This window comes from Polyodon spathula, chromosome 2, assembly GCF_017654505.1.
Source record: "Polyodon spathula isolate WHYD16114869_AA chromosome 2, ASM1765450v1, whole genome shotgun sequence".
In the NCBI taxonomy this organism is placed as follows: Eukaryota; Metazoa; Chordata; class Actinopteri; order Acipenseriformes; family Polyodontidae; genus Polyodon; species Polyodon spathula.
The window spans coordinates 62,242,991-62,267,024 of NC_054535.1; the positions used below are offsets into that span (position 1 = coordinate 62,242,991).

General features: G+C 36.2%; 1 protein-coding gene across 1 annotated transcript in view; it reads right to left on the reverse strand.

Moving 5' to 3' along the window:
• The window catches only part of LOC121299003 (guanine nucleotide-binding protein subunit alpha-14), a 66,491-nt gene that overhangs the window by 18,502 nt on the left and 23,955 nt on the right, over positions 1–24,034 (reverse strand). The window contains exon 2 of the mRNA XM_041226432.1: positions 18,331–18,515. Within this exon, the coding sequence (XP_041082366.1) occupies positions 18,331–18,515 (185 nt within the window). The remainder of the gene's footprint in view (positions 1–18,330; positions 18,516–24,034) is intronic.

Here is a 24,034-nt window from a genome sequence, read left to right on the forward strand (position 1 = left end):
TGCATGTTGTTTTTAGCAATATATACAATGTAATCAAAAACATCTACTTACTGCCTAATCATCTCTGCATCTCTGTTTTGGAAGGTAAGTTATACATGACATTTATATATTTCCTATTTGGGGGAATGGGGGATCTTTTTGGAGTATTCATCACTGGGCTGTTTGTACAATGCTATAAAAAGTCACAGGAGGGAAATATTTTTTTTTATTATTTTTTTTTAACTTTGTAAATGAATAATAACAGAACCTATGTGTGTTTTTTTTTTAATGAAATTGTCTATTCTACACAGGTAACTCCATTGTTCACTGGGAACTATATGTTACTATATGTATTTGTAATTTTAAAAGCACACCACAGTATGTAAATTATGTTTGGTATATTGGTCAATATACCAAACCAATAGCTGTGTCTACACATCCTCCTATAACTACAATGCAATGCTTCACTGAAAATAGAGGTCCAGACGCTTTTTTTACTCAATTGTGATTAGCACTTTTTTTCTGATACGAAAAGACACCAATTGCAATTTTAAATTAAATATAATAAATAAGTTGTTTTGGGAAATATTCAACTGATTAAGTTTCACTGCTAATCAAGGAAGAGCGAGCTCCTCTTTCCCAAAAATAAATAAATGTTGCTTTCCACTTTAAAATAGTTTTCAGGTTTTGCCTCATGTACATGATGTATGTGTACAGACTTGTTAGACCAGTACAATATGCAATACATCGTTTCTTACATTAATGCCATTTTGGGCTTTTGGCTTATTTCATTTGCTGTGAATATAAAAAAAACTGACAAACAAAATTCCACATAGTAAAATACTTTTCTTATTTTCTGAACACATGCTTTATCGTATTTGCTATAAGACAAGGTTGCATACATACAAGATTCCTGTGCTGGATGTTAACCACCTGTATTCATCGCAACTGATCAATGGATTGGATTTTTGTATAAAACAAAATCTGCCTGATCACAACAAATGATATCAATATTGTACTGACCACACATCGTGTAATTATCAAGAAAGCTGGATGTTTATTTCTGCCGAACAAGCCCCAATCTGCACAATTTGACATTGTCAGAAAGATCAAAACATATACTCAGTTAATCATAAGAAGTGAAAGGAATTTATAGCTGGCGTAATTCATTGAAATATCAGGGACACACAGTACTTTAGAGGGACAGTAACACTTTAAGATTCTTAAGTTTGAAAATGTGTTTATTAACGTAATGCACCTGAGTCTTAAAAGAAACCTTGTGCTCGGTCAATCTGCAATTGCTTGTGTTGTTTTTCTGCCTTTCAGTAGTTGAGAGTCAAGATTTTTATACTGTTTCTAGTTTTTCAAATTGCACTGGATGAAAAAAAAAAAGTATTTATTTATTTGCTCATTTAAAAAAAAAAAAAAAGTTTACTTTATCTGTTTAAACAAACATGTTCCCCAAACCAAAAGGAATAAGAAGTGAAAAAGATAGTGAGCCAGAACCAGTTTGTGATCTCTGGTCATACTTGCTGGTTCAGGTATAATGTTACACAAAAGATCAGGTTGGCACACTATCACGGTAAGATTTAAAAAAAAAAAAAACATACTTCAAAAATCTCTAATTGCCTCCCATCAAGCTTTCAGTGATTTGAAAAATCACAATTGAGATATTTTAGATGTTACACTTTAAACTATGACTGTTTATACATTCTTCCATTCTCAACCACTGCTTCACAATTATTTACTTGAACCTGTTATATTATGTGCACATTTGTAGTTGTTACATGACCCTAGTCGGTGTATCTCCATTTACACTACATTCTACAAAGGGATTATTAAAAAACAAAAACAACAACAAAATAACTTTCAGACTAGATAAATAAATAAATAAAAGCTTCAGGAAGACAGTACAGTACTGTGCTGATGTTACTTAGCTTACCGTCTGACCTATTTTCAAGGCCTTAAAATATTTTAGGATTTACAAAACTGAGATTAGATCAAATCAGTTCATAGTAGTTTCTCTGAGTGTATTACTGGATGGCTTGTTTCTGTGATAACTTTATCTTTACTGTATGATATATATGGCATATATTTTAAATCCAGAACTAAAAACAAATCAAACACTATAGCTCTATTTACGACAAAGACAACAGTCTGGATCTGCTAGTGAGTGTGATAAAATCCTTTTAATAAAATTTGGAATTATCCGTGTCTTGTTCTATTATTCTGATTTCTGATATCCAAATGATTAGTAAGAATAGGCTGTGACTCTCAAAAGGCCATAAAACCAAATAAAGAAGTATGTTGGTAACATAAACCCCCCTTTTTGGGTAATTTGGGCTTACATGTAGTTTCCTTTTTGGCAGAGAAATTCCCCTTCCAAACGCAAATTACCTAATTAATAGGGATGCACCGAATCCAAGTTTTGGGGATTCAGCCGAATACAGAATCCATCTCAAAAGATTCGAACGAATACCGAACCGCATACCGAATCTACAAAATCTGTCAAGAAAATTGAAGGAAACTGCTGAATGAAAAACAGATTGGCAGCTACTAACTCTGGGACGCGCACAATCTATAATTTTGAGCCTTTTAGTTAATAGTATTTTTATTACCGAATGGAAATATACCCCTGAATAAGATTTCAGTTTGAAACGTACACAATTTACCGCTAGCCCCCTCCTCCAGAGCAGAAACGTCAAAATACAGAACCGTTTACTTTAACTTTACAAGAAAGGAGAGCTGTATCTTTGCCGTAACCCCCTATTTTCTTTAATGACGTTTCAACCTGTGTCGCCTGATCTGAGAGTAGTGTTGCCAACAGGCTCCGGAATCTAGGGATGTGATGTTGCATATGGGGGTATGTTTGCATTCAGCAGCTGCATGAGTGTTTAGTGTGTGCGCCACCAGTAATAGGGAGTTGACAGCTGCAAGTTCATCAAACGTGTTCTTATTAAATATAACAGTTAAGTGAAATACCAGATTCGTGTCTTTTATTTAAATAAGAACTGTACACATTTGAGGGATGTATTAAAATGGTTGTGCGTCTAGGCGGATATAGGATTTGGATTCGATTCACTGAATCCCAAGTATTCGGCCAAATCCGAACCATGCTCAAAAAGTAGGTATTCGGGCTGAATCCGAAACCGAAACCTGGATTCGGTGCATCCCTACTAATTAATATATGAAATGGTAGCCGTATTAGTCCAGAGATGACAGACAAAGAGAAGGAGATGTGTAGGAAAGAGAGATTGTAAAATGTAAACATCAATCTCTCTTTCCTACTTTCACCTGAAGAAAAGACCTTCCTTCCTTTGAGGTCTTGAAAGCTTGCGATTAATTTTTGCTTAGTTAGTCAAATAAATGGTATCACATCTCCTCTCTTTGTCTAATTAATATAAAAATACAGGGAGGGTATATTTGAATGTTTCTGTATATGGAAAACTGCAAAGCAATATGCAATTCAATATGTTAATATAACATTCTTCAGCAGGTTTCATTCAACTTTGTGAAGCAAAATGTGTTAATTCTATAGGTAGTGATATGCAAAACTTTTGGTCATAGCTGTATGCCAATTTAATACATTTTGGGGTGCAAACATTGATTTTTTGTCCTTAGTACGTGCCCGTGATTGATACTGCTTAAGGATAGTGTATAATGAATTGCTTCTGGAGCTCTGGATGCATGAGATTACGTCACTGCTGAAGGCTCGTGAACATGCAATAAAAATGTGCTTTTTTTATTTTTTTTATTAATTTGCATGGCTTTTTAGAGTGAGAAGGGGATTTACCCATCCTTTCAAGCCGTACCATGGTTTGGCCGAACCCTTTCTATAGCATGAGGAATGTGCATGCTTCTCATGACAATGCAGATGGAATTTCGAGTTTGTAAACCACGCTTTTGTCTCCATTTGCCTTTACACTTGCCAATTTGCATATTTAAATCTGATCGTGTAAATAGGTATGCATCCCAGAGTGCAGTTCAGTGGTTATGCAGTTACAAACTAGTTAATCTACAATTCTAATATGTACATTAACATTACTGTGTAAAGGATGTAGTCACTACAACACTACACAGTGTTTGTTTCATAAAGACATTCTGTCTGGAGACACATCTCTTGTTAAATAAAAAATGAAAAAAAGGAGAAATTGTGGTAATATTTATTCATACTTATTCATTTACTTAATGTACGTATAAGGGGAGAAATTGTGGTAATATTTATTCATACTTATTCATTTATTAATGTACGTATAACAAGCAACACATTACATATATATATATATATAATATATTATATATAATATCTATATATATATATATATATATTGTATAAGAACACACACAAAACATGCCATGTTATGTAACTATTAATACCTTGATCTTTAACCCCAATGAAATTGGTCATTTTTGAAAAGCAGAATTTGCTATTTCCCAGAATGGAAAATCAGTAGCCCTACTTTGCGTGAAGTCATTGCTTAACAGTTTCTGCATGCATGAAACAGACCCCTGAACATACAGTGCATACTGCACAAACAAGTTCAAATAAATATGAATGCTTAAAACACAATCCCCTTTCCTGCGTTGCACTTCTGTACAAATTAATGGATGAGCCATACAGGATAAACATATTTTTAATGATCAGTCAAATATTATTATTATTATTATTATTATTATTATTATTATTATTATTATTATTATTATTAGCCAAACAGAAAAGGTGTACCTGAAACTGCAACAAACAACTGCACCAGGGTCATTCCATGAGAATGTAACAACTTCTTTAACACAACAAAATTGGGCTTGCTATTAGCTTGAAATTGATGTAACATGTAACAAGCATACCATTTACATGGAATGGCCAACAAGGAAATGTCACAATCCCTACATAAAGCACACAAAATATTCCACTGTCATTTCGAAAGTAGTATTCTTCTTCATCTGAAAAAAAAGCAAATACTATTGACCAATACACCAAACATAATTTACATACTTTGGTTAAGGGTAACTCCAAAATGTAAATTGATAGCATGTGTATGCTACAGGCAACAGCAAAGGAAAACATTTTCCTTGTTTTTCTCTGCGTGATTTGCAATGGAAAACCCAGCACAAACTTTATGTCCACGTCACACTTTGTTTTTTCAAAAAAACTAATTTCAAAATGTGCGGTTTAATTGCATTATTTTTTTTTCTGCAAGGTGTGAAAGGTCAGTCATACAATCAGAAGAGCATAGGTTCTCACCCTGGCTATGAAGTTACACACTGTTCTCTCCATTAGCTCCAGCGCTCCCACTGGTTAGAGAGACACAATCTGTTCTACTGGCCAGGTGTATTGTTGACACTTGAGCTCAAGTGGGTACTTGAGTTTACACTGGCCACTAGCACAAATTGGATAACACTGGTCATGAAAAGGATGCAAAAGGGACTAGTAAATTAGTATTGCTGCTTTTGCACATGTGTTTTCTATAATTTTATTTATCACTGGAAACAGTGTGGGTTAGTGTGTTTAAAATGTATTTCATGTTTATTTACAACACAATGTTTTGTGTTTGTTATTGTTGGTTTGGATGTGGTCTGGCAGGGGCGATCGTTAACAGTTTGTCTCTGCCAGACATCTCCATGACAACGCATGGTCGGCAGCGTATTAATTATAAACAGAGTTGCTGTCGACCACGCAAATACTAAAATCCCCTGTTCGAGGTGGAGTGTTTTGGAGCGAGAAAGAGAAGAACCGAGAACAAAACAAAACAAAAGAAAAAAGTAAAGATCACTGAAGGCAACCTTCGGTCTATTGTTTTGTTTAAAATTTTATTTTGCTCTGTGAGCAGTGTTTTTGTGTTTAAATATTTGATATATTTTTGTTTCAATAAAAACGGCGCAAGAGTGTGCTTTGCACCCGAGTCTGCCTCTGCAGTTCGTGCTACTGGCCTGACATCACCACTATTGTTTAGGACCAATATATTCAGGACCAGTTATTATGTCAAAGTTAGGTTAGCATTTATATTTACAAAATTAATCATTTGTGTAAAACATTAATAATGAATAAAACAGCATCAGTATTATGATTAATAAAAAAATACTTATTAGAAATAAAAATATTTACTGTTAAAGGCTAATAATAAGTCAGTTGGTTAAACTCTCCTGTTAACATTAAGCTTGCTTGTTTGCCTTCTGATTGCTTGTATAAGTTATTGAAGGGTCTTGTATTCAATAAGCTTTAGTGATAAACCAAGAAGAGAGTTGACTTGAAAGCAATATGTACAATGTGTGAGCTGCAGTAATACAACTGGAACAGGGGAATCTGTCTGCAGTAGTATTACTGTCCAGCTGGATTATTCGTATAAGAGTTATTTACATTACAGTGTGCTAGATATGCGGGTAGTAATGGAGCGCAAAACAAATTTTCAGATTCAAAATGCATCCAGAGCTCTCCTAAATCCTAATGTGGACATCCTCACTTCAACACAGTAAGTTAACGTTTGTATATGCATTACTAAGATGTCCTTTCAATGTATTATTGAAACTGAAAATTGATGCGTTTGAGTGTTGTTTCTTATCAATTACAGAAAATAACTGATTTTGCCAAACAATAAAAACATGAAAAAACACCCCCGAATTCAACAAAAAATATAACCCGAAAAATTCAAGCCCTATGTATAATGCAGGGGTGACTTGCACTTGGAAACCAATACTCATACTCGGCCGACATTATCGGAAGTGGGTGGGGTTGAAACCTGAAGTGTTGTTAAAATGAATCTCTGGTCCTGATTTTCATTCAGACATGGTTTCATGGTTATTTAACAAGAATTCTGAGTCAAAATCCTAATGTGTCCTTTTATCTTGTAGAGGAAGATTATTTTTTCTTATAAAAATGTATGGGATGTCCCTGATGGGGTTTCGGGTATTGTACACAGTTGAAGTGGAAACCACTTTGACCAGATTGCAAATCTGCAAGGTTTATTTATTATGACTTATTTTAGGGATTATTGTGATGGGGGGGAGGGGTTCAGTACATAATAAAGTATGATGAGAGCAATCAAAAAAAAACTAGCACATGTGTAAGTCATACTACTTATTATTTCAGTGTTATTATGGGAGTTTAGGTATTTATTGAGATTGTGAGGTGCTTGTGAACAAAAAAAACAAAACAAAAAGATGTGTGTGGCCCTTTAAACAACGCACAAAAAAACATATATTTGCCATGAAAAAATGTCTTAAAAGCTAATGCTTTTCAACTAAAAGAACAATACTTTGTGTGCAAAGTCAATTAAAATCAGACTTATTAGCAGAACATTAAATAATACACTGGATATCAAATAAACTAACAAGGGAAAAAAATGGTTAGATTTTTCTGATGCTAAATATTATTTTGAACAAGGAGCAAGGAAGGAATATATATATATATATATATATATATATATATATATATATATATATATATATAAATATTTATTTATTTTTTCTTTGCATCACAGTCAACTCAAAATATATTTTACTCTTACGATAAAAAAAAAAAAAAAAAACCTCTCCTTTTGCAGGAGGAAATACAGTCAACCTCGATTAACTAATTTAGTGCTGACTTATCCAAGGGGTCGAGTTAACCACGGGTGCGCATTAACATGCATATAAGTAACAGAAGTCACATGTTTACAGTATTTATAAGTTTATTTTTAGTTAAATGTCCTTATGAAAAGAACTGCAGTGAATCAATCAACTACAGTGTACAGTACTGCAGAAATTCAGTACAACTCGTATATATTGCTATTGAAATAAGAATTAATATAATAACTACAGGGTTATTTTTGCGAAAACAATCCAAACACTGTTGGCTATACTTTTAGTTATTTGCTTGTATTGCTTAATTTGACTGCTTAAATAGCAAATGTTAAGAAATGTACATTATACAGAATTAACTCTGTGAACAAAAACAATAATAAACAACTTACAGTTTCACATAGAAATCAAACATTGACAATCGTTTCACATGCAAAAAAAAACTTGTTATCCCAAATAACCTGAACTTTAAAGCCAATTGTATGAAACGAGTGTCAAGCTATCCACTAGTCTTTTTAAAAGGTATTATATAAGTAGTCATACCTTCAGTACCGGTAATAAGTGTCGAGTTACGAGTAAAGCGTGGTGTCGAATTAAAAAATAAGAGGCAGGATGCATATATTTTAGATGACAAATCCGGGACCAAGACTGTCGAATGTGTCGAGTTATCCACTAGTCGAGTTAACCAAGGTTGACTGTACAGTACTTTCAACAGAATGTATAATGAAACGGTAATTTCTTAGCGTGCAAAAAATAGCAAGCTAAAATGTGTATGAGACACCACATCCCAAAACAAACAACTACAAACTCAGAGATATACGATCGCTTTTCTGTTAAACAAAATTAACAAAGCACACAGTAGCAAGCTTCTATTTATTTTATACCCCTTGCCTAGAGAAAGACAAGGGAATAGTTATACTATGGAATTGACACAGACCTCCCAAAGAAACAAAGAACATGACTGAAATACCAACCTTTAAAAAGTATATGATATTGCTTTTTTCTTTGACAAATGGTAACAAAATTTGTTTCATGGACATGTGCACACCGACATAAAGAATAACCTTTTTTAAAAAAAAGTCTAAAATCCCCAAATAATCCTAATATGAACACACAAAAATCTTCTGAAATAATGTGTTTTTGGAAAACATATCCTTAGGAAATCTCTTTTTCCAAAGTAGATGCATGTAGTGTGGGACATTTTCCCTGAATATGACAATACATGAACGTGTATTAGAAATGTAACTGGATTCATTAATGAAACTGTGTGTCTTGAGAAACAGGGCAAACTATTGTGTCTTAAGAAAAAGGGCCCCTTGGTTCCTGGCAGACATATTGAACTATGTGACCTATTGATTAGAGGACAAGACAATGCTAAACAAAGTGCTGTCACTCTGCTAAGCTAAGTTGCAACTCCGGGACTCTGCATTAAAACGGAACCAAGATGAGGAAGCAAGCTGCAAGCGAGTCACGACCACAAGCAACGAGACTGAGGCCCGGCTGGAGGACTGCCATAAAACTATATTAGAGACTGTTATCAGACAAAACAGTCTAAGTCTGCTGTATGCCTAAAACCACAGTATCCGAAAGAAAATGTGCCTTGCTACCTGCATAACTAAAAGAATCAGCAAAGAGGACAGAGTGGATAGACGCTGTTGTGAATCCTATACCGAGGACTCAAGACTTTGTTTGTTGATTCTTTCGAAAATTGAAAGCTTTGTTGCAGAGTTTGATCCAATGTAGGACTGAAGACTGAGAGAGGAGAGTTTTTGTACTGGACACTTCAACAGACTGAGTTTCCAAGCCAGCAAACCAAAAGTCTAAGCCTTAATAAACCATTGAGTATAATTCCAGTTGCATTTTCCTTTCATGGAACTAAATTGATTGATTGTAACATATTCACATAGAATTGAACTGTTAATTATTTAGCTTGTACACTTTGCACGTGAAATAACTTTTAGTGAAACTTGATGAAGTAACTATAAGTAATTTACCTGATATTGTTGTATGACTAGTTTCTTTAAAAGTAAACTTGCCATATACTTAATCTACACTGAACAAAAATATAAACGCAACATGCAACAATTTCAAAGATTTTTCATTTTTTTCAATGTATGGATTTCACATGACTGGGAATACAGATATGCATCTGTTGGTCACAGATACCTTAAAAAAAAGGTAGGGGCATGGATCAGAAAACCAGTCAGTATCTGGTGTGATCACCATTTGCCTCATGCAGCGCGACACATCTCCTTCGCATAGAGTTGATCGGGCTGTTGATTGTGGCCTGTGGAATGTTGCCCCACTCCTCGTCAATGGCTGTGCCAAGTTGCTGGATATTGGCGGGAACAGGAACACGCTGTCGTACACGTCAATCCAGAACATCCCAAACATGTTCAATGGGTGACATGTCTGGTGAGTATGCAGGCCATGGAAGAACTGGGACATTTTCAGCTTCCTGGATTTGTGTACAGATCTTTGCGACATGGGGCCGCGCATTATCATGCTGAAACATGAGTTGATGGCAGCGGATGAATGGCATGACAATGGGCCTCAGGATCTCGTCATGGTATCTCTGTGCATTCAAATTGCCATTGACAAAATGCAATTGTGTTTGTTGTCTGTAGCTTATGCCTGCCCATACCATAACCCCACCGCCACCATGGGGCACTCTGTTCACACATTGACATCAGCAAACCGCTCACCCACACGACGCCATACACGCTGTCTGCCATCTGCCCGGTACAGTTGAAACCGGGATCCATCCGTGAAGAGCACACTTCTCCAGCATGCCAGTGGCCATCGAAGGTGAGCATTTGCCCACTGAAGTCAGTTATGACGCCAAACTGCAGTCAGGTCAAGACCCTGGTGAGGATGACAAGCACGCAGATGAGCTTCCCTGAGAAGGTTTCTGACAGCAGAAGTTCTTCGGTTGTGCAAACACACAGTTTCATCAGCTGTCAGAGTAGCTGGTCTCAGACAATCCCGCAGGTGAAGAAGCCGGATGTGGAGTTCCTGGGCTGGCGCAGTTACACGTGGTCTGTGGTTGTGAGGCCGGTTGGACGTACTGCCAAATTCTCTAAAACGACGTTGGAGGTGGCTTATGGTAGAGAAATGAACATTAAATTCTCTGGCAACAGCTCTGGTGGACATTCCTGCAGTCAGCATGCCAATTGCACGCTCCCTCAAAACTTGAGACATCTGTGGCATTGTGTTGTGTGACAAAACTGCACATTTTAGAGTGGCCTTTTATTGTCCTCAGCACAAGGTTCACCTGTGTAATGATCATGCTGTTTAATCAGCTTCTTGATATGCCACACCTGTCAGGTGGCTGGATTATCTTGGCAAAGGAGAAATGCTCACTAACAGGGATGTAAACAAATTTGTGCACAAAATTTGAGAGAAATAAGCTTTTTGTGCATATGGAAAATTTCTGGGATCTTTTATTTCAGCTCAGGAAACATGGGACCAACACTTTACATGTTGCGTTTATATTTTTGTTCAGTGTATATACCACTAATAAACTTAATGTGATATATTCTAAGATTGTCTGCATCATCTCGGTTGAGATTGTGTTCGTATGTGGGCGTGCTTGTGTGTTTGAGCCAGGTACTAGCTACGTCACAGCCTGCTTGCTGTTGAAGCTGCTGTTTGTGTGTATGGAGACAGGTGGTATCATATTTCAATTGCCTGCTAGTCAGCATGAGTGTAGTGAGAGCTTTTTGAATTGTGTTTGTGCTTAGAGATGAAGAGATATACTATCTGACTTTTGTGATTTCTGTTTATTACTTGTGTACTTAATAAAATACCACTATTGATTAAACATTCCTTGTGTCTGTGCATGAATGAGTGTTCACAGTATATCCTCGATCTTTGTAACACATCATTTAAATATTGTTAGTAAGAGAATCAACCCAGATAAACATTAAATTATCAATTATTGAATTGTTCCTACAGTAGTATCATTACGCATTGGCAAACTAGGCACCTGCCTAGGGCCCAAAGTCATGAAGGGGGCCCAAAATGAAAAGTTTTATTTATTCATTTTATAAACAGATACAGAATTGCGTGCAAACTGGAAGAACTTCACACACTGACATTTCAACCGAGGCAGTGTCAAACTGGCTGACCCAGAACTTGCTATCTTGATCACTTTCACGGCAACGCAAGTAAATTCCAGGTCAGTCAGTTTGACTTTGCTTGAATACAGCAAACAATATCTCTTTCATGGGCAGCAAAGCCATGTTAAACTACACTTGACTTAAGGTTGCCAACCATCGATAAATTTAAGGCCAGTCAGTAAAAAAAAGTCACACTTTAATTCTAAAATGTAAAAATTGAATAAAAGGTCTGTGATTTTGAATCAAAATAAATATGGTATATATTTTTGTATTGCTTGGTGGCTTTCCCAATCAGCTCGAATGACATATACCTACACCTTATGTGATGGCAGTGAAAAGTATCAACAGAAGAATGGCAATGAACAATACTGTGCTTAAATTAGTATGCGTTCTTCAACCAAGTAGCAAAAGCACAGCAAGCTCGGAAGACATCATCCAGCTTGGAATGCTTTTGTTGTTATTGGAAATATGCTGGATAACCTAGATGGAATTTATGCAGTAACAAGTAACTGACTTGATGGATCTTAGGCTGGATCTGTCAACTGGTGAAAACTGGCACAAAAGTGCACTCTTGTCTACACCTAGCAGAGAGTCATGTTTTCCTACACTTGCCAAGTTTGCCATTAATATACTGGCTTTGCCACACACAGTACTGCTGAATAAGAACACTTTTTTTCTAAGATAAACCTTGTAAAAACAAATGTGAGAAATCAATTGTCTATAGACATTCTAAATGTAAACCATCAAGACTGTGTTAAAAACAGCAACAGTTTCATACCAACGAAGGAAATGATCCAGCCTGCAGATGTGTCCATGTATGATCATTAGTAAATACAACCTAAAGAAATGTAAGTGCACAAAACAAGCCTATTTTATAATGCATGTTTTTTTTGTTTTTTTTAAATGATGTGTCAGAAAAAAAGACCACTGTAAATCTGTATGTCAGTCAAAACAAACCCTGACTTGACAACACAACAATGTACAGGTATGTTATTATATATAAATATATATATATATATATATATATATATATATATATATATATATATATTATACATTATATGTATATATATATATGTTTCAGACTGGTGGGAGAATATGTCTATTTTTTAATTGGATAACAATCAACATATGGCGTTCTTGTCCATATTCGAATTGTTGTATATTTGTTCAGTAAATCGGGAAAGGTGATTATCAAGCTCCACAATGGGATTTGATGTAGGCTTCAGGTTTATTTATTAATTTATTTTGAAATGTAATTAGCAGACTGCCTTCAATTAAAATGTTTCTCTCAGATTCATTCTGATTCATCTGTTCAGTTCAGAGCAGTGAGTGAAACTTCCATCATCATTAACACAATAATATTCAGCATAATTGACCGTTTCTGATCAAAAAGAAGTACAATAATAAACAAAAATGATATAATTTGCTAATCTGAGTTAACACTATAACCGCCATGTTTCCTTACTCCCTAGAAAAGCCAGATGCATCAATTTGACGTTAATGAAAAAGAAATACAAACTATCGGACACAACTAATACATTTTATTCATAAACATCAAATATAACATTTGCATAAGAGATACTCTGTATTTAAATTAAAAATGTAAATTTTTGCCCTGTTTCTGGAAAGCCTGCTGTCAAATCTGTCTCGCCATCCTCACGTTCACTCTCGGAACTGCTTTCAAGAACCTAGGAATGGTCACTTTCGTTATCGCTTACATCCCTGGCATCAGAGTCATCTTCTGACACTTCACGTCAAGCACCTGTTATTTTGTGAACCTCCTCTGAGAGATTTTGCTGTTTGTTATTATGTCCTAATAATACACATATGAATGAAGTATTACACACAGCAGAGTATAGTATACAATGACGTTGAGTATCGTCAGCTTGTTTCCCGCTCTTCAAAGGCTCCTGCTCATGTTATGTTATGATTACATGTTTTGTAATATGCATCAAAATGACGCACCTGGCAATTCTAGGTATACATTTTTATAACATCCTTATTTTTGTGGTTCAGACGCTCATATGCCTAAGGAAGGACAACCACATAGCATTCACCAAAACAGAGTAATTTAACATTAAATCCCAAAAATGTAAAATTGACGCGTATGGCGGTTCTAGTGTTAAGCTAATATATATATTATTATTCCTACAAGAAGACATGGTCCTAGAATTATATCTTTGCCTAGGGCCCTGTGATGGATTAATCCGGCTCTGATTACCAATTACCATTAATTACCATTACCTCTGATTTGGTTCCAAAATGTGTTAAAATAAGCAACTGGATTCAAAGGGGTGTTTTAGCCTACCGCTTAGTCTTAGTGTAAATATCTGCAAGTCCCCCTCCCAGTGCTTTATGCACATTATTGGGAGAGATAAAACTACATACATATATATATATATATATACATATATATATATATATATATATATATATATATATATATATATATATATATATATATATATATATACACAGCTCTGGAAAAAATTAAGAGACCACTGCAAAATTATCAGTTTCTCTGGTTTTACTATTTATAGGTATGTGTTTGGGTAAAATGAACATTTTTGTTTTATTCTATAAACTACTGACAACATTTCTCCCAAATTCCAAATAAAAATATTGTCATTTAGAGCATTTATTTGCAGAAAATGACAACTGGTCAAAATAACAAAAAAGATGCAGTGTTGTCAGACCTCGAATAATGCAAAGAAAATAAGTTCATATTCATTTTTAAACAACACAATACTAATGTTTTAACTTAGGAAGAGTTCAGAAATCAATATTTGGTGGAATAACCCTGATTTTCAAGCACAGCTTTCATGCGTCTTGGCATGCTCTCCACCAGTCTTTCACATTGATGTTGGGTGACTTTATGCCACTCCTGGCGCAAAAATTCAAGCAGCTCAGCTTTGTTTGATGGCTTGTGACCATCCATCTTCCTCTTGATCACATTCCAGAGGTTTTCAATGGGGTTCAGGTCTGGAGATTGAGCTGGCCATGACAGGGTCTTGATCTGGTGGTCCTCCATCCACACCTTGATTGACCTGTCTGTGTGGCATGGAGCATTGTCCTGCTGGAAAAACCAATCCTCAGAGTTGGGGAACATTGTCAGAGCAGAAGGAAGCAAGTTTTCTTCCAGGACAACCTTGTACTTGGCTTGATTCATGCGTCCTTCACAAAGACAAATCTGCCCGATTCCAGCCTTGCTGAAGCACCCCCAGATGAGTCCAATTTTCAGCTTTGCCCAACACCTGGTCGTCTAATGGTTAGACGGAGACCTGGAGAGGCCTACAAGCCACAGTGTCTCGCACCCACTGTGAAATGTGGTGGAGGATCGGTGATGATCTGGGGGTGCTTCAGCAAGGCTGGAATCGGGCAGCTTTGGCATGAATCAAGCCAAGTACAAGGTTGTCCTGGAAGAAAACTTGCTTCCTTCTGCTCTGACAATGTTCCCCAACTCTGAGGATCAAACAAAGCCGAGCTGCTTGAATTCTTGCGCCAGGAGTGACATAAAGTCATCCAACATCAATATGAAAGACTGGTGGAGAGCATGCCAAGACGCATGAAAGCTGTGCTTGAAAATCAGGGTTATTCCACCAAATATTGATTTCTGAACTCTTCCTAAGTTAAGACATTAGTATTGTGTTGTTTAAAAATGAATCTGAACTTATTTTCTTTGCATTATTCGAGGTCTGACAACACTGCATCTTTTTTGTTATTTTGACCAGTTGTCATTTTCTGCAAATAAATGCTCTAAATGACAATATTTTTATTTGAAATTTGGTTGAAATGTTGCCAGTAGTTTATAGAATAAAACAAAAATGTTCATTTTACCCAAACGCATATGTATAAATAGTAAAACCAGAGAAACTGCTAACTTTGCAGTGGTCTCTTAATTTTTTCCAGAGCTGTATATATATATATATATATATATATATATATATATATATATATATATATATATATATATATATATATATATGTGAGCAAGCTCCCACTGTCACCACCAGGAGGCACTCATGGTGGGCTGGGATCGAGCCCGCAATAGCCTCAAGTGATCACCAGGGGTACCTGTGGTGGCCGTGGAACCAGCCTGCCATAACGTCAAGGAACTAATTGGACAACGGGCTGCACGTGCAGCTAGTTAGGAGTTAATCTTTAAACTAGTTAAGTCTAATTAGGCCAGATTGGCCCCAAACATGTAGCCTGTAGAAACCAATTACCTGACATTTTGGACTTTTTTTTGTGCTTATCAGTGGCAAAAACTCCTGATTAAATCAATTTTGAGTCCATGTTGTAACACAATAAAATGTGGAAAAGTCCAAGGGGGGGGGGGGGGGAGGGGAGAGCCACTGTAATTATACAAATCAATGCAGATGTATACACAATAAAAGTTTCTGGTTTTGTCTTAATTTAAAATGCATTTTAATTATTTAAATTATTATTTTTTTCCCCAAATGATAGGTAGCTGTGTTATAAGCAGTGTAAACCACTTCAGGCCATGCGGTTCCAATGATACGCACCACTTCTGGGGTGGTTAAAAGCCCTTGGCTTACGCCTCAGGCATGGTATATATCACAGGAACCGCACGGCCTGATGTTCTCACAATAACAAGTAACAGCAAAATTACTGAGAAAAAAAATGCTCATATTCGTTATGAGTACTCGCTTGTACTCGGACTCCAGCACATCCCTAGTATAAAGTATAGGAGGCTGTGTGGTCCAGTGGTTAAAGAAAAGTAACCAGGAGGTCCTCGGATCAAACCCCGGCTCACTCAGTGACTCACTATGTGATCCTGAGCAAGTCATTTCACCTCCTTCTGCTCTGTCTTTCAGGTGAGACGTTGTTGTAAGTGACTGCAGCTGATGCATAGTTCACACACCTGTCAATGTAAATCGCCTTGGATAAAGGTGTCTGCTAAATAAACAAATAAATAATACTAGATGTTTGGAACCGGTGGTATGTATACCCTTGGGGTCCTTTCTAAGGGTCATAGGGGGTACACAGGATGAATCAGAAATACAAAAATAAAAAATGAATTTTTTAACGATATTATATATTATCTCAAAACGATTCTGCCTATCAGTCTTCTGTGCAGATCGTATAATTGAATACTTAATCAGTGTCGCACAATCTTTCTACATTTTTTTAAGTATAAATACTAAACATAAATAATAATCGCAATACTCATACTTTGATGTTTTTTGTTTTATTTATTCATTAGGCATGGCTGCATTTTATTAACAGGAAATTGCAGCTGGTTGAATTGTTTTCAATGTTTAATACATCCAGATTATTCTGTGTATTGTTTCAATTAAAAAAATTATACATTTCTTACTTGCAAAACAAAAAAGAAGGAAGAAAACACAAGAGTCTTCAGAAAGTGCAAAGTCTTTGGATAATTGTTACGTTGGATTTAATAAAATGTTCATTACTGTTAGTTCATAGTTTTATCTTGATGCTGTAAGCAATGTGACACAAAATTATGCTGATATGGGAAATGGTAACATGATAAACATTTACAGTGCAGACTATTTCGAATATTGTCACAAAGAAAATGAATGTGTGTTTTCGAAAGGAGATTCACAAATATTGTCTTTTGATTCTGTGCATCCAAAGACTTACTGTTTGATATGCAGGCCCAAACTGTTGTGAAATAAATTAGATATTAAATAAACAGGAGTGGGGTACGGTATTTGTTAATCTGATTATTCTGCCTTTGTGGTAGGCCTACCATTGCAACTGTGGTACCATTCAGCGAAAATTGTAAGGGGTACTTGAGCTGAAACCTTCAGAAAGAAGGGATACAGTTTTAAAAAAAGGCTGAAAACCACAGCAGTAGGCAAAGGCATTAGTACAGCTAATAAACACTTTAATGGGTTTACCTGTAATCCAGACACACAAACACACACACACACACACTCTCCCCTCACTTCTGCTTGGTACAACTTTCCAGCATGGATACATACACAATATCAGGGACTGCCTGGCACACCTCCCAAACCAACAAGGTCCTCAATCCCAATCATTAAAGGTTTGAAATGAAAGCAGATAATGAATACAAAAAGAGGGCAACAATATTATTTAATCTGCAAGCAGTTTAGTTAGTTTAACATAAAAACAGCTGCTCATTGTAAAACAACTGTGTGCCATATGTGTTGTCATTATCAGGGGAAAGCCAACAGAACATCCAGTTTGGTAACAAGGGATACAATGACAACATTGATTAAGGCATTAGCCAAAACATTTGTCAAATACTGCTGCAGACTTTCTTTTTTTATGCCTCAAAAGTAATGATGGCAAACAGTGTTCCTAAATTCAACTTGCAAACTAGCCATTTGAAAAAATGACAATGACTTTAATATATCATGACAGCCAAGGTAAAACCCAATACAATAAATACATGCAGCTGATTTTTTCTGGCATTGACGTTCCAAGTTACCTTTTCAATTTGGTTCGCTTTGCTGTTTGCACTCTGGCAATTTGAATGGTTCATTTGCTTTCATGACAGTATTTGTGGTTGATTGGGATCAATATACTTTTTTTCCAATCTTTGTTAGACATAAATGTCTCAAGAGACATATTCATAAATTAACTTTGCAAAAAGAGAAACAAGACCAAGCACAAAAAAATCTATGAATAAACATATAATATAAAGAAGTCCTCTTACCTTGTTCTGCTCATCCTTGTACTGTATATGCAAGTTATCCATGGCCCAGATCAACGATTGCATGGCAGTAAATATGTTCTGATAGACCAGTTTAATGAATCCCTTCTTGTCTTCATCTGTATATCCTGAACCATGAATGATTCTCATCTGTTTGATGAATGTACTTTTGCCACTCTCTCCAGTTCCTATTAAAAAGAAAAGGAAAAAACACTGTTAAAATACTGTGTGTCATGTATTTTCAAAACTTTGTAAGCAGCTGTGGCAAAGTTCCCGCCCCTGTGCTATTTATTAATGTTTTATGTTGTATGTAGTGTGTTAATGTTGGTGTATAGTCATTGGTACACGGGATACAATATGGGTTACAAGAACAAGTGTTTACAATGTATATATGTATTTAGGAACAAGGATTGCATAGCACTTCACGTGCAGGTAAAATGTAATAATATGTGAGCACAGGAAATTGCACTTCATTAATTCACGTGCAGTTGTACCGAGACACCAACTGAATGATTGATTAGCAATCGAGTCTTTTTACAGCTGCATAAAAGCAGCAGGTTTTCACTCACTCGGAGTTGTGTGCTCAGGAGTGGAGAATGGGAGAGAGAGAGGAGAGAACGTAAAGTAAAATATAACAAGATAAATTGCTACGAGTGCTGGAAGCACCAGCACCGTACTTGTTTTGTGCAGCATTTGCCCACCCTGTTTTGTTAGTGTCTACTCGTTTTGTTTGTCTCTTTATTTTTGGCGTAAAGTGCCGTGTCCTGTGTTTTCTGTTACAATCTTTTTATTTTCTGTTTGTTTACTTATTAAATGCTGAGTGCAAGCAAGCGCTCAGCTTCACCAAAAACCCACGTCTGTGTATTGTCTCGCTTCTTCCTGGTCCGTGACATCACCACGCACCTGCACACGGCGACCATCCTGCCACAGTAGCTTTATGTTAACCCTTCATCAGCAGCAAGGGTTGCAAATGTACCTTAGTGTGTTTACAATGAACACATCTCAAGTTCATTTTAAACATGCTCGGATATCTTTACGTGTGATCAAACGTTATTTGATTATCATTTTGATACCTTATCCAATTCTGGAGACTGGAAATATCCTTCTTCAAAGTGCACAAAGAATATTTTTTGGGTGCATTTTAACCCCTTTCTGCCTTTCAAGGTATGCAAATAGTATACATTTTTTACATACTACAATTACAGCTCCTGCTTACTGGCAGAATAGATTTACTGGCAGAATAAAGATAGGTGAGATGTAGAAAAGGTGTATTGCTTCTAAAATTATTCTGGGCATCGTCTGTATATATTTAACAAGAGAAGCCATGGGAAGAGGTAAGAGGATGCAGGGAGCAGGTGTAGAAAGAAAACAGAAGGGGTCCCAGGACTGAGCCTTGGGGGACGTGAGTCAAAAGAGAGCAAGAGGTAGAGGATGAGCCACACCAGGACACCCGGTACATGCAATCAGTGAGGTAGGAGAACTAGGCAAAAGCAATGCAGTACAGTCCCACGTCAGTGAAGGAAGACTAGAGTGGTAGGCTGTGTCAAAGGCAGCAGAGAGGTCGAGGAGAATTTGGACAGGAAGAGAGGGAGGCAGCAAGGGCAGAGAGCAGAGAGTTAGTGATGGAGAGAAGAGCAGTTTCAGTGGAGTGTGCCAGGTGAAAACCAGATTGGAGGGGGTCGAGCAGAAAATGTGTTGACAGGAAAGCAGAGAGCTGGCGATGTACAACTCGCTTGAGGGTTTTAGAGGAGCGGGAGAAGGGAGACAGGACGGTAGTTCTCGGGGGGATGAGGGATCAAGGGAGGGTTTTTTTTTTTTTTAAGATGTGGTGATGCAGGCCTGTTTGAAGGCAGAGGGGAAACAGCCAGAGAGCAGAAATGTGATAAGAAGAGAGGAAATGAAAGGGAGTACAGCAGGGGCAGTAGCCTGGAAGAGGTGAGTGGGGAGGGGGTCCAGAGCACACGTGGGTTTATGGCTCTGGAATAGGAAGTAAATATGTTGTGTGGCCAATACAATAAATAACTACTCATCTCTTGTCAACAGAGTTTAAACATGCTTACAAAAATACTTTATTCTATATGACATAATTATATGCTTTCTGTATGTACCAGCTTCGCATGTTACTCTAATATGCTCAATGCAGTTACTCAATATGGTATTGTATTTGAATCTCTTATTTAGAGATTTAGGTATATAATTTGTACAGTATAGGATTTATTTTTAAGGCAGCTACTGTCAATAGTAAACAGGTGCAGTTCTAGGGGGAACTATTATATCATGAGTAGTCACATCAAACTTCACAGTCCTACAGCAACACCCAACAGTACTAAACAGAACTGAGCAGCTGCAAAATGCATTAAACTAATCATGAACCAAAATATATAGAAGAGCAGCATGGACACTTATGTCAGAGAGAAGAAATGAACAAAAAAAATGAATGGTCTGAATATAAACCTTTTTGATCATCCATACTGTATATAACCCATTTAAAGTAATGGGGAAAAAAATAACATAAAAGCAGGTCAACTACAGAATTATCTTGAAAAGCTTGCATAATGATTATTACTTTGGGCTGCCATCATAATGAAAGAGACCATTTATTCAGATATTGTTATTACAGTCAGGAGCATAAGTTTGCCACAAGTCACATGGGTGTAACCGCTCCAAATATAAACAGCAGGTTTAAATGTAGATAAAGTTAATCTTCAGTCCTTTGGTAGGTACATGGGACACAGTAATGAGGTGACACACACACAACAAACTGCCATGTGCTCACTGTTTTTTGATTTAACTAAAGTATTAAACATTTCTAAGAATTAAATGAAATCAACAAAAGTCCCGTCATTTTAAGTATATCGTTTTTTGTATCCTAAAACAGTGTGAAGAGAATCCGATATCTCTCATACGCATACCAACTGGCCTATTCATTTCCATTTATCTTATCTTCACTTCTGAGAAATACTGCATTGCACAAAGAGAATGAAAGTGTATTGCAGATATGAATAAAGAGCCAGTACCATGCCCATATAAATTATAACTTGCATTGGATCTGTGTATGTTGTTTCCTTTCTTCTGAGATCACTTGAAATAACTTTCAGTACTTTTTTAAATTTTGGATTTTTAATGGAATTATTTAAATTAGCTATATCCCTTTTAAAACTACAGAAAGCTACTTACTATTATCTCATCTATCACAGAACTGTAAGTCAGTAAGTCACTTCAAACTTCTCAGTCCTATAGCAACACCCAAGAAAACTGAACAGAACAGAACAATAGTATACTATAATAGTAACAGCATACTCATGCTTTATTCAGTCATTTAGGATTTACTAACGGTAAAAGCAGCAACAATAATTTATCTGATAGCACAGCTGTCCAGTAGAATTATTTTTAGCAACAGTCTAGTGAAAGACATTTTGTCAATGTTCAACACTCTAATATTTGCCTTCTCTTTTCAAAGGCTGGTTTTATACCCATGACCCTGTAGTGTCTGAAAGAATACCAAAGGGTAAATGTCATACAGTGAGTTACATAAGGGACCTTTAAATACAGTAAGTACATCATCAAGACAGACAATACAACTTTTCAAGGGAAATGCTTTTTGTCAAGCTTACTGCATACTCCATCCTGTACAACATTATCAATGGTTTTACAAATGGCATGTTTCTGAATAGGAGCAGTTCAGTCTTCATCTCCATCTGATCATTGGTATTTTTCAACAGCCTGCAAAGATGCCCAGTACAAATAATGGAAAACTGTTTGGTGGTTCTGTAATGTGGTGTACTTAACCTACACTGAAACTGTCAAACTCCTTTAACTTGCTGTATGTGGTTTCTGTATGGTGTTCACTTTGAGGAACACATAGCAAAGGGAGTTTCCACAGCGAGAAATGATTCCAAATTCTGCCGGAAGCTCCCAATCCTTGGACTTGAAGCCAAATCATACAGGAAATCTTCACAATAATTTTTAAGCGATCTGAAGTGGTTTGATGTGGTGAAACTTCATTATATTATATTATTTCTTCTATATGAACTGCACACAATGAATTAATTACAGACAAACCACCAGAATGATTTCACTTTTCAGACCAATATAAACCTGGCTGCATTTATAAAAAGAAAGGTATTTGCCGCATATAGCTTTAGGGGGTACCAACTGTTAGCACTTGCTTTTTACTAACATATTTATAAGGTATTGATGAACAAAACAAGATCTTCCCTACTGAGATCTGGGATTGCAGAATTCCAAGATTAACTATAGCGCCCACTTGGATTCAGGAGCAGGACTGCTAAATCGTATATATTAATATAAAACAATGATGTTCCATACATGTTTCCAGTGGTATTAGCATCCACCTTACAGCAAGCCAGTGAAGCAGATGCATTGCTGAACTGCTTCACTCATCAGGCTCATCCTCTTAGATGGACTGTTTTAAAGCTTAAATTAATTAGGAAAAAAATCTGTAAACCAGAAGACTCTATTTGGCACAAAAGATGCTTATGCATCAAAACACTTATGTTGCCTCCTGGGTTTGTAGAAATTGTATACAAGTTATATAAAAACATAACATTGTACATAATTATGTATGTGTTCATTCAGGGTCGGTCACATAAACGAGAAATTTATGCTACTGCATAAAAAAACTAGTAGCAAATTAAGAGTTTTGGGTAGCAAATCACTACCAATTATACGTTAGCTTCGAGCCTTGGGTTAATCAGAGCCAAAATTTGCAGTGATATCTCTCGTAGCTGTTAAGCACAAAATATTTTTCTCGCCTACTCTGTTAATAATTTGCATCATCAACCCATTAACCAAGCCCTAAACTACACCTATGTTTAACACTAGAACCACCGGATTTTCAAACTACCTAGAACCGCCACGCGGGTCTCTGTGACCCATACATTTTTAAACTGCTTTGTTATGAAAATGAAAGACATACTATAGGATACAACTGAAAATTTGTATTCATGAACATCATAGCTAACATTTGCATCACAGAAACACAGTATTTAAATGTAAAATTAAACATAAAAGGCTTTATTTTTATAATGACTGCACATACAGCACGACTACAAACAGTGAAAAAATATAATAAAATGCACATTTCAAAAGAAACGGGTATGTATATAAACCTGTGTACATGTGTAAACGGGTATATGCACACACAGAACTACAAAACCGAAATCTAACACTAGATTAAAACAAAATATAACACCACTTCCGGTTTGACGGCTGCATTGTACTCTGTGGAGGAGTGTATGTGTCTACCAGCTGACTCTGCCAGCAGGAGCTGTGTTGTAAACACAGACGCAGTTCCATTGAACACTATTGTGTAAACACGTGTAAACTGGTAAATACAAACCTGCAAAACAAAAATGTTTTTTTTCTAAAAGTAATATAAAAATATATATAAAATACGTTTCATATTAGGCACATAAGTTGTTATCCTACCAGTCATTTCAGTTTGCTGTATGCATCTGAGTGCAACTTGCCATATTCCAATCAAAATGACTACTTTCAAGATTAAATATTTCCTTCTGACATATTCCCAATTGCATTTGTGGAATAAAACAAAGGATTGTTGTCTCCCAGGTACATTGAAAAATAAGCAACTAGACTTTCACTGAGTTGGCATCTTGACAAATCCACTATCATAGCAATCTCTGTCTCGTAGTCAGTCTACAAACAAAGGCTTGAAATAAAAAAA